The following is a 12,001-nucleotide window of genomic DNA, read 5'->3' as shown; positions in this document are numbered from 1 at the left end:
CTCCCACACTTTCAATAGGTTCTGATAGTCATGTGGGGTGGAGCCAAAGCCCCTGTGATCCATAATGCAGCTCCTGATATGCTCAGTCATGTTAAACGTAGACTTTTTGGGGGGCCATGAAAAAGGCCCCCCAGCTCGGGACCGACCAAAGTCTCACTCCAAAGTTTGGTGAAAAGTTGGCAGCCCTGCATTCCGCTTTCCTCCTCAGTTACAAACCTAGGTGTCAGATTTTATCCTCATCTTTCATTTGTGAACCATATCCGCCACCTCTGTAAAGTGTCCTTCCATCACCTACGAAACATTGGCAAACTCCGCCCCTCCCTCTCGCTGTCAGACGCTGAAAAACCGGTGCATGCCTTTGTGTCTTCCAGGCTGGATTACTGCAATGCCCTCCTTGTTGGGATCCCTGGTAAGAGCCTGCTGAAGCTCCAGGACATCCAGATCCTGACAAGGAGGCGCAAATATGACCACATCACCCTTGTCCTCCGGTCCCTTCATTGGCTGCCCGTCAATTACAGAATCCGCTATAAAATCTGCCTCCTCACATATGTATATACATATATACATATAATATACCTCACTGAGCTTGTTACTCCACACACCACCACAAGGTGCTTACAGTCCACTTCCGCCCACACCCTTCACCAGCCCCCAGAGTGTTGAGACCTTTAAAAAAAAGGCCTGAAAACACATTTATTTAAAAAGGCCTATTAGTCCGTTAAAGTTTCTATGTAGCCTTTAACTGTTTTCTTGTGCTTCTTTTGTTTACTTTTGTTTACTATGTCAAGGTTCATTTTATTTGTATCTTATTTTATTTACTTGTTGTAGCACTTTGAGGTTTCTTTGAAATGTAAAGTGCAATATAAATAAAATGTATTATTATTGCTACTCATATTTGTATTTTAACTCCCATATATTAAGTTTATGTGCCATGTGAAAATAAATTCCAAGAGTCCAAATAGAGTAAATGTGTGATAAAAGTGTAATAATAAATAAATATAGACCAAGGCTAGTTAGGTAGCCTCTATCTAGCCTTTTTTTCCTTTCAAAGTACCGATAAGACTACCATTAAAGAAATGTATCGATAAGTGTAGTAGTATCGATAAATTCTTAATGATACCCATCCCTACGTGTGCCTGTCGTGCATCTGCGGAGCGGAGATCAAAGTCATACAATAGCAATAGGCAACATCTAAACAAACATTCGTTTACTGCAAAAAACATTCACAAAGCTGACTTTGTGGCATTTATGGATAAGAATACACTGTATGTTGTAAGCCAACAAGTTTGGCGTATATTTGAGGTACCCAGTTGACCGCGGTATCAACCCGCGCGTCATGAGTGGTCAATATAAAAATGTTAAGTTTTATTTTGAAAAGGTCAAAATACACGTTGTAACAAAAACAAATGCAATATCTCAGATACGGAAAAAGTGTCAGGAAATGCCACAACCGAACACAAAGTTTAAGTTGTTTATGGCATTGTAAAGTTTTCAGTCAGACATCATCAGACCATGTTCAGCATTTACACTGTCCTCTTGTAAAAATGATGGTGAGACTAGCTGTGCAACCTGTAGAATCATTATCAAAGCCTGTACATAGGTATTAAAGATATTATTGCTTCTCCCTCAGACTGGAACCAGACGTCCTATGGCTCTCCCTCTCCTTATGAACGAGGAGAAGCTGCTCATGTGCTGCCCATCATGCTGCAGTACCTCACTCCGTCTTACATCTCCATCATCGGGATTGGATGTGTGGCGGCTGCCGTCATGTCCTCCGTAGACTCAGTGCTCATGTCCGCAGCCTCGGTCTTCTCCGCCAATGTGTACAAGAACATCATAAGGCCTCAGGTGAGATGATAGAAGAGGGAAGGAATGTGTTTTCAGAGTTTAAAAGGCAGCCATCTTACACATATTATGAGAAACTAGATGGTCTTGGGTTTCAAATGAAGTGATCACACTGGCACATACTGTAGGCTGTAGGCTCTCCTGTCAATACGTTTTGAGATGTCCATTTTGTTCTTGCAGCTCTCGGTGTAAGAACATAAGTTCTTGCGTCTAATGAAGTTCATTCTACACATTAGGACATTGCTGGTAAAAAGTAGCTATTTGGTTCCAATATATTGATATGTGACGGCACGCTAGCACAGGTTAGCGCTCTTGCTTCATAGCAAGAAGGTCCCTGGTTCGATTCCCACCTGGACGGGGCCTTTCTGTGGTGAGTTTGCATGTTCTCCCCGTGTTTGCGTAGGTTTCCTCCAGGTACTCATGTTTCCCCTACCACTAAAAACATGTAGGGCCAGGAAGAATGATGAGTGCGTGAATGCATGGCGGCATAGCATAGTCCCGACAGCACTTCTGTCAGTCAGTCTCCCCCAGGGGAGGCTGAAGCTACATACGTAGCTTTCCACCACCGAGAATGGAGTGAATTTAAAATTGTCTCATGTAAAACACTTTGTGACTATGTCTGTGAAAGGCACTATATAAATAAAGGTCTTCTTCTACCATGGAATCGATCCGGCCATCCCTAATGTGTGCGATGCAATACAAGAAAGTTGAAAAGCGTTTTCAGCCTTTTTTCAGCCGCTGTGGTGTGGCACTGCATCAGTGATGGTTTCATGGACAAACCAACGATCGGAGAGGGTGCACTTTTCACAATCAACACCAATAATTGATTAAAACTGAGGAAAAAACGTTTTTCTATCTGTCCAGTCTTCTCACACTCATAACATGTCCAGTCCGGTAAGATTTTTATGAATTGCCCAACATTACTAAGCAGGGCTCTAGACTGTGACCAAAATGCTCGCATATGCGACTATTTTTAGAGAATGTGCGAGTAAAAAAAATAAGTGGTTCTACTATTATTGAAGTCAGCTGGCAGTTTAGGCTAAACGTTTTGTCCAGGCAAGTGCCCCGCTCTCCATGTTTGTCCGAGGGACAGGTGAAATACAGACAGCAACAGAAGCCACGTGTCCCAACATGAATTAACCTTCTATTACTTTCTGCAAATGCGCACTTTCTGACAGTTTATTGCCCAAAGAAGTAGCTATTTTCACTTTTATGTTCGCCTTTTGGAGCGGTAGCACTGCAGCCGAGCAGCGAGCTCACGAGCGCAGGTCAGAGAGAAGCACGCGCTCGAGAGGAGGAGAAAGAGTTTAGCGGTTTATGTTCCTACCTGAGCTCGCTCTGATCTCCTCGCGGTCAGAAGAAGCTTGTTTTAGAGCTAACGTAAAGCTAACAGAGAGCTAACGTAAAGCTAACAGAGAGCAAACTTAAAGCTAACAGAGAGCTAACAGAGAGCTAACATAAAGCTAACAGAGAGCTAACGTAAAGCTAACAGAGAGCTAACAGCTGCTGTTATGGCCTGCCCTCCCCCTCAGCTGCAGCAGATTCAGCTCCTGTATTTTATTTAGGCTTTAGGCTAAAACAGGAACTTTTTGCCTGTGATTAATACAGTCTTAATTGGCAGTAATACATAATTTTCTAAGTGAATATCCTGCAAGTGACAGTGATATTGCAGATTTGGAAAGAAAGAGACAAACAATTGTCAAGGAAGATGAATAATAATGGATTGAAAACATAAAATTAAAGTAGAACAATGCAAAAAGATATATAATAAAATTATATAAAATTACTAATATTAATATGTAAAACTCAGTTTTAAAAAGTTTTAACATTGTTTTAATCATTATTAAGATCAATTATTAGTGATTTTGAACATGTTTGTAACGGTCCTTGTTTTAATTTATTAAAATGGTGAATTTTGATATTGTGTCTCGAGTCTGTGTGACCAAAATATTGTCTGTGCGACCAAATGAAAAAGTTGGTAGCACCAGCGCTACTAAAATAAAAGTTAGTCTGGAGCCCTGCTAAGCCTATAGAAAACTTAATTTCCTACCAAATAAGTACGTTCTTTATTTGTTGTTGTTCAACCGTATAAATGCAGTTCGCAGAAAAAGGAGAGGAAGTTACTGCTGTTGGCCTTTCATGAACAACATTCAATATTTTTTAACTTATTATCAGTATCATGTAATAATTTAAAGAGGGGGTATTATGCTTTTTTCAATCACATACCACCAGTCTACATCACACTACAATGATGACGCAACCTTCTGTTGGTCTGTAAATGCAGTAAATTAAAACAACTGCCTTGTATAAAATTGCTCTTTCAAAATGGCAGCACTGAACGTCTTGAAATAGGCCCCTGTCTCTTTAAGACGCTCCCTGACCCTTTCCGACACGCCCCCTCCACACGCTGTCTGTGGCATCACTACACTCCGCTCGTTTTCTCCACAGTATTGAAACTACGATCGATGCATTTTAATTTTTATTGTTGGAAAGGAGCTACTCTTTATCACCACACAGGATATGATTTGGAGACGAACCTTCCACACCGGACACTAAGGAGCTTTTGCCTGAAAAATAACTGCTGTTTGGAGGCTATCTAGTCGCTCTTTGCAACTGCCATGCCCTATGGATCTTTAACTATACCCCCATGGACCCCTTTAAATCATGATGTTGCTTGAATGAGGGTAGGTTTATTATGAGTTCTTTGAACTTCTTCCTACTCCTTTTGAGCACTCGATGGCTGCTCGAGAAAACTCAAACAGACCAGCCCAGATTAATTAATTAATTTGTCGTTGCGTGCTCTCTTGGGACACGGAAGTCGCCTCAATTACAACCTTTGAAAAATGTCTTCTTCTAACCACACTGTCATAAGGCCAGATTTGTGCAGTGTACGACTAATAGTTGTCCTGTGTACAGTAAAAATCTGTGCCGAAGGCGAGTTGGCTCGGGAAACATAATGGTCAGCAGGGCGCTGTGTGCTTACAGCCAGGGCATCATCAGTTGCACTGGAAAAGTTAGCTTGGAAAGGTTCACTGGTTTCACGCAGAAAAACAAACTTCTGCAGTAGTATTCCAGCGTTAGCAGAAGTGCAGGGCCTCCGTCAGCCACACACAGGGAAGCGTTGCATAACAATGAAGCCACACACACAATGACACGCCCCCATAGAATGTGCTATTTCTCTGACAAAACAAGACTTTTTCAACCTGAAAAACTGATCAACAATAGGCGTATGTATAAAACTGCCTTTTTTGTTCGCTAAAGCATGTGTCAACAACGCAAGCCAAAGCAGCAGTGCCTCCTCCCCGGTGTTTACCCAGTATGTAAACACACACAGACGAGGTCACGCCCCTACTGCACGATCCGAAATAAGCTGGTTTGAACCTAAAGGTTTACGCTTTTAAATATACCAATACTGCTAGCTTAAACATGGAGAGGCTACTTCGTGACTTCAACTGAACGATTCGGCAAAAAAAAAAAAAAAAAAAAATCTTGGTCAATTTGCTATTGTGAGTCAGCCGACTTGTGTCCCTCGTTCTAGTGACGGGTCACATATAAGCAGAGGCGTGCAGTGACTTTTTGAGTTAGGCAAGCAGTGGCCTGGGACTAAAGGAGGGAGACCCTCCCAGGAAAATTTAAAAAATCATATTTGATTTACCCGCGGGAAAATAAAAACAATAAACTGTTTGGATGATGCGATCATTATGCCCGAAAATCAGTATAAAATACACTAGTTATTAGTTAATATTTTAGTAAAGTGATGCAAAATAAATGAATATCTGTATTTATGGGTTATGGGTGCTATGACCAAAATACTCACTGATGCGTATGTGCTGCTGCATCGACCACCCAGACACATACACTGCGTTCCAAATTATTATGCAAATTGCATTTTTGTGTCAAAAAGGTAAAAAAGAATAATAATAATAATCAAACTCATGGATGGTATTGTGTCTCGGGGCGCTAGGAATCACTGACATTAATCTCAGAGACTCTGGATGATTAGTTTTCAGGTTAAGCCCAGTTAAAGGAAAAACTACTGCTTTATTAAGCAGATCATCATTTTCAAGCAATAAGGGAAAGAAAAAGGATCTCTCTGCTGATGAAAAGTGTGGAATAGTTGAATGCCTTGGTCTAGGTATGAAAACCTTTGATATTTCATGAAAGATTTAGCGTACTCATCGTACTGATAAGAGATTTGTGGATGATTCAGAGCACACAGATAAAGGCACAATATGGACGGTTTCTGCCAGACTAACACATCAGATTAAGTGAACAGATGCTACAAAGCAGCATACAGGTATTTGAAGCTGCTGGTGCCTCTGGAGTCTCCCGAACAGCAAGGTGTAGGACCCTCCAGAGGCTGCAGTTGTGCATAAACCTTCTATCCGGCCTCCCCTACACTGTTCATTGAAGCTGATGAACAGAAATGGCTGCAGTGAATGCCAAATGGTTTTCGGGACGGTGTCAGGACGGTCATGAAAAAAGTTAGTCTGGAGCCCTGGATGAGGCCGTGTAACCCTGGATGCTCAGATGGATGGAGTAGTGGATGGTTGGTGAATGGCTACAATGTCCCAACAAGGCTGTGACGTCAGTAAAGAGGTAGCGGAGTCATGTTTTGGGCCAGAATCTTGGTGAGAGAGCTGGTCAGCCCCTTTAGGCCCTTTTAGGCTCCCTGAAGGTGTGAAAATGACTTTTGAAAAATAAAGAAGAGCCATGCTTTCCCTAACAAGATCATCTTCATGCATGACAACGCACCATGTCCTGCTGTAAAGAATACCTCTGCATCACTGGCTGCTATGGGCATAAAAGTAGAGAAACTGTGGACCCCCTCCTCCCCTGACCTCAACCCTATTGAGAACCTCGTGAAGGTAAATTTATGTTGTCATGACAAATCATTTTTGATTTTTTTTTCCCCTCAGGCCTCAGACAGAGAGATGCAGTGGGTGATCCGGGCCTCTGTGGTTGTAGCTGGTGTAATCGGGACTGCGCTCACCACTTTGAAAAACAGCTCCATCCTGTTCTGGTTCCTGGGGGCTGAGGTGGCCTATGCCGTGATCTTCCCCCAGTTCCTCTGCGTCCTCTTCTTCAAACAGAGTAACCTGTACGGAGCTATCGCAGGCCTGCTCACAGGCTTCCCTTTACGCCTGATGTGTGGAGAGCCCTCGCTGGGGTTAGCTCCAGTCCTACACTTCCCAGGATGCACTCTGGAGGATGGAGTTTATGTCCAGTATTCTCCCATTAAAACCATCTCCATGTTGTCCTCTGTGGCCGCCATCCTGCTCTTCTCTTACCTGACCTTTGAACTCTTCAACAGAGGCCTGCTTCCTGAGAAGCTGGATGTGTTCCATGTTAAAGCTCAGACGTCACCGCTGTCAGAAAATGACAGCAAACACAGAGACGATATAGATATAAGCATGACTAAGACAGACCCTCAGGAAGAAGCACTGGACCCTATGCTGACCACTCTGCAACTGTCTTAAAGGATCTGTATCATCCTATTTTAGCCATTCCAAGGTTAATTTATTTCATTTATATGATATATTGTACCTCTACCACTATGGAGTACTAATTTTTGTGATAAATATAAGTGTTTTCTGGAGGTATTTTTCAAACCCGGAAGACACAATGCTTCGATTCAGTTAACTCCGCCCCCTCTCTCCGCACATACGACTTTACTGTAATATAAATATCACAGCAATAAGTGAAGTTACTTCACGATGCAGTTATAAGGAGTTGACATCTGCAACACAGCTTCATAAATGGCTAATACACACGCTAACACACAAGCTAACACACACACTAACACACATGCTAACACACACGCTAACATACAAGCTAACACACACGCTAACACACAAGCTAACAAACAAGCTAACACACACGCTAACACACAAGCTAACACACATGCTAACACACACGCTAACACGCGTTTGGTTTGACTCACCGCTCTGGTCCATCGCTGTTTACATTATGGGATTCACGTTGGTTATAAAAGTTAATCCACTTTGATGCAGGCGAAGATTCAACAAACATCCACAGTCACAGAAAAACACTATTTTGGTGATAGTCGCCAAATCCCGGAGAGAAAAAACAACTTCTGACGAGTGGCCTCTTCATTAGGAAGGTTGAATCATAGACTGTATATATAGTCCTGTCCTCTTAGCCAAACGCACTTCTTTTTCTCCGCCGTCAGTGACATAATCGTTAGGTAAGAATAAAGAACAGGTGTGTCCAGAATGGGTGACAATGAGCTCCATCTTCAGCTGCAGCACAAACATGACGTCTGTTCAGACAGGGGTGCGTTTGTTTTGGCCCCAGCTGACCTGGAAGCACTTCGGGCACATCCTTTTATTTTGTTTTTCTCTTTCTCTCTCTTACGACAGAAATAATAAAAGAGCTGTTTTACCAATTAAAAGGCCGTAAGACATTACATTACAGACGCCGAGCACTTCGTTCCGCTGTGACGACACAACTGAACAACTCAGTCGTTCACCAGCAGAGGGCGGCGCAGAGAGCTGGATTTAGGAGGATTGCTGAGGAAATAGCATAACATGGCTAAAAGCTCAGAAGTCGATTTGCATGATATAGGACCTTTCACCCTAACCCTTAACCACAAATAAAACATATCTTTGATCTGCACAAATAGTACAGAAATCACCAAGGCCCAACTGAGAAGCAACGACAAACCTGCACTAAACCAGCACTGAAAGGAAATGTACAGAATTTAGGGATTACTCAACAGACAACAGGCCCGGAGGCGTAGTTTCAGCTGTGAGGAGGGAGGTCATTTTTTCCTGTTTTTGGGATGGGCATCTGGGCTTCTTTCAAATCCAGGAGAGCAAAAGAACGTGGCGTTTGAAACAGAGATGATGGTGGTGGGGATCTTCACCATGACAGGTGGGGTCGAAAATGTATAAATCAATGATAGTTTTGCATAGTTTTTCAGTGTTGTTACTGACAATACTGAATGTTATCTAACAGATTATGTACACAATTAAAGATACATCCCCAGATATGGCATGTATACTGAAATCTGGAGCCCAGTATCATCCATCTCATTGATATATGTATTGTGACCGATTATTATTCAATTCAAAATTCAGTTTTTGGGTCAATGACGTAAAAGGAATCTAAAAAGATACATAAATAAATAAACACAATTTAAACTGATGGCATGCATTTTTCATGTTGATAATTATGTGTTTTAACAAGTTATGTTTGTTAAACATTTAAAAGTATGTTTTGATGTATTTGTAGCTTCTCAGGCACAACCAAGTTTCTAATAATTGTGTGTGTGTCCGCAGTGAACAGCACAATATTTTGTGTTTTTGTGGGTGCAATGATTTAAGATGATTGCATTCTGATAGTCAAATATTAACTTTTTAACATGATTTTTACAATTAAAAACAGGAACATTATTTCATGAATATATAAATGATTACATTCAATTCAACCTGGATAGACTCAAACAGACGAAAGCGGTGATTAGGAAGATTTATTGACATGTACATTAGTTTTGGCGATCAGCCCCCGGCGGTAGACATCGATGTATGAAAGTCAGTATGGATAAACACCTTGTAGTTAGGGATGCCTTCCCCCGGAGCCTGGACACTGGTGGTGGTATGGAAGACCCGTGAAGCCGCAGCAGGTAGAAGCCGTGGATGGAAGAGGCGGAGATGGGGTGGAGGCGGGTCGCAGCGCAGCTGGGAAGCGAACGAACCATGATTGCTGGGGCTTAAAAGCGGGACCGAGGGCGATGATTGGCTGCTATGGAGGTGCGGCTCTTACGCTGATGGCTGAGGTGGAGGTGTGGCCCTCTCGGAAGCGATCATTGGCTGGAGGTATGTGTTGCTGAAAATCGTCTCCCAGGTTGAATTAACGCCTAGGCTTCATTTCAACCTGGATAGACTCAAACAGACGAAAGCGTGATTAGGAAGATTTATAGACATGTATATTGTTTTGGCGATCAGACCCCGGCGGTAGACATCGATGTATGAAAGTCAGTATGGATAAACAGCTTGTAGTTAGGGATGCCTTCCCCCAAAAGAGGGTGCCGGGGTCGAGCCAATGCAGATTTAAAAAGGTACAGGAAGTGCATAAAATATTGAATGATGAAATATTTTAAAGCCAACGCAGGAAGGCTAATAGCTTACCCTGAGGAATGAGAGCCTGATTGGGGCGTAGAGAGGGCGACGAGGGCTTGCCTGTGTGAGGCGTAGAGAGGGCGTGCCTGTGAGAGGCGTAGAGAGGGCGTGCCTGTGTGAGGCGTAGAGAGGGCGATGGGTGCCTGTGTGAGGCGTAGAGAGGGCGATGAGTGCCTGTGTGAGGCGTAGAGAGGGCGATGAGTGCCTGTGTGAGGCGTAGAGAGGGCGATGAGTGCCTGTGTGAGGCGTAGAGAGGGCGTGCCTGTGGGAGGCGTAGAGAGGGCGTGCCTGTGGGAGGCGTAGAGAGGGCGATGAGTGCCTGTGTGAGGCGTAGAGAGGGCTTGCCTGTGTGAGGCGTAGAGAGGGCGATGAGTGCCTGTATGAGGCGTAGAGAGGGCGATGAGTGCCTGTATGAGGCGTAGAGAGGGCGATGAGTGCCTGTGAGAGGCGTAGAGAGGGCTTGCCTGTGAGAGGCGTAGAGAGGGCGTGCCTGTGAGAGGCGTAGAGAGCGTGCCTGTGAGAGGCGTAGAGAGCATGCCTGTGAGGCATAGAGAGCGTGCCTGTGTGAGGCGTAGAGAGGGCGACGAAGTCTTGCCTGTGTGAGGCGTAGAGAGGGCGACGAAGTCTTGCCTGTGTGAGGCTTAGAGAGGGCGGAACCTTAATAACAAAGAACATGTTAATAGACGGACAAAACCACCACCAGTTATTTGTGTATAGCTTAATATGAAAATTGAGAGAACGTTGGTGCTAATGGAGAAACGTATGGAGCGAATGCTGAGGTCAATCAGCGCCCAGCTGTTTTTGGGTGCCTGTGATACACCTTTGCGGTAGCAGAGTTGCGGCATCTGTAATGAGTGTCCTGAATAGCAACTTGGAGCAATAGCAGAGCGTGAGGGTTGCTTTGAAATGTTTTGAGATGATCTAGGGTGCAACCACCAACATCAAACTTATGACGACTGACTAACTGACCGATGTACTAGCTTGTAAATATAATTGCCCGGCAGAAATAGAGATGCCAAGTAGGTGAGATAATTAAATGCTTTGGAGTTTATTCGAGACCAGGCCTGGATGGACCCGAGCTGAACTATGAAAACAGGACACATGGATTGCGTTCAAACTAGAGAATTTGATGACCAATTACGAATGTTTGAGACAGATTAATAAGACACCAGTGGCGGCTGGTCCATTATGGGCGGTGGGGCGCCGCCCCTCCTATCAATTTTGCAAATAAAATAAAAAGTTTTAACTTCAGCAAAATCATAACTTTCTTATGTACAGGTGTTTTTTACACTGGCGTGAGGGGGAGCGGAGGTGAAGGAGGTGTCCTTTTGTCTGCCTGGTTCATCTTGTGCTGTAACCGCTGTAACAGCGTCATAAATGTGTAGTTTTGTGCTTGGGGGGCGAGGAACAGCGCCCCAAGCATCTAACCAATGGCGCTCTGATATGGTATAAAAACGTCACTGTATATCACTAATTCAACCAATCAGAGACGCGCAATAATAAATCTCCGATGGGCACTGAGGCCAAGCGCCCATCGGAGATTTAACAGGTGAAAGACGAGGAAGCGCTACTGTAAACAAACACGAGTAGCTCGTTGCTGGAGCAGCTCTGAGCTGAGAGACGATCGGAGGAAAAACTTCTCATTTGAGAGACCGGAGAAGCTTCGTGTTGTTTCCTGAGAGGAGGTGAAAGGATTTAGTCAAACTAATGGACTTGGGACAACTTTCTTCAGTCAGAAGTCACGTCTTAACGGACTTTCCTGGAGGTAGCATTACGATGCTAACTAGCTCGTCTGCTTTAGCTGCTGCTTGTTTATCTCACACTTTGGGACAACACTCGCTGACTTGGACAGACAGTTCTGTCCCAGGACGTGGACATTTGATGGAGAGAAGATTCAGGACCGTGAGCAGGAGCTACGACAGGAGAGGGGAACGTCATTCATTCACTGAGGGAAACAGAGGTGGAGCTCCAGGTGCTACAGGAGGAGGAGGACTCTCGTCTATATGTGAGCT

At 43.8% G+C, this 12,001-nt stretch overlaps 1 protein-coding gene across 1 annotated transcript in view; it reads left to right on the top strand.

Annotated features, from left to right (window-relative positions):
* The window catches only part of LOC306965122 (high affinity choline transporter 1-like), a gene marked incomplete at both ends in the record, with an annotated part of 54,753 nt that extends 47,428 nt beyond the window's left edge, over nt 1-7,325 (top strand). The window contains 2 exons of the mRNA XM_079559365.1: nt 1,631-1,848; nt 6,765-7,325. Coding sequence (XP_079415491.1) covers nt 1,631-1,848; nt 6,765-7,325 — 779 coding nt within the window. The remainder of the gene's footprint in view (nt 1-1,630; nt 1,849-6,764) is intronic.
* Between the last annotated feature and the right edge of the window lie 4,676 nt (nt 7,326-12,001).

This window comes from Gobius niger (genome assembly GCF_951799975.1).
Source record: "Gobius niger genome assembly, chromosome: 7".
Lineage (NCBI taxonomy): Eukaryota > Metazoa > Chordata > Actinopteri > Gobiiformes > Gobiidae > Gobius > Gobius niger.
This window is presented reverse-complemented; position numbering and strand designations above follow the sequence as displayed.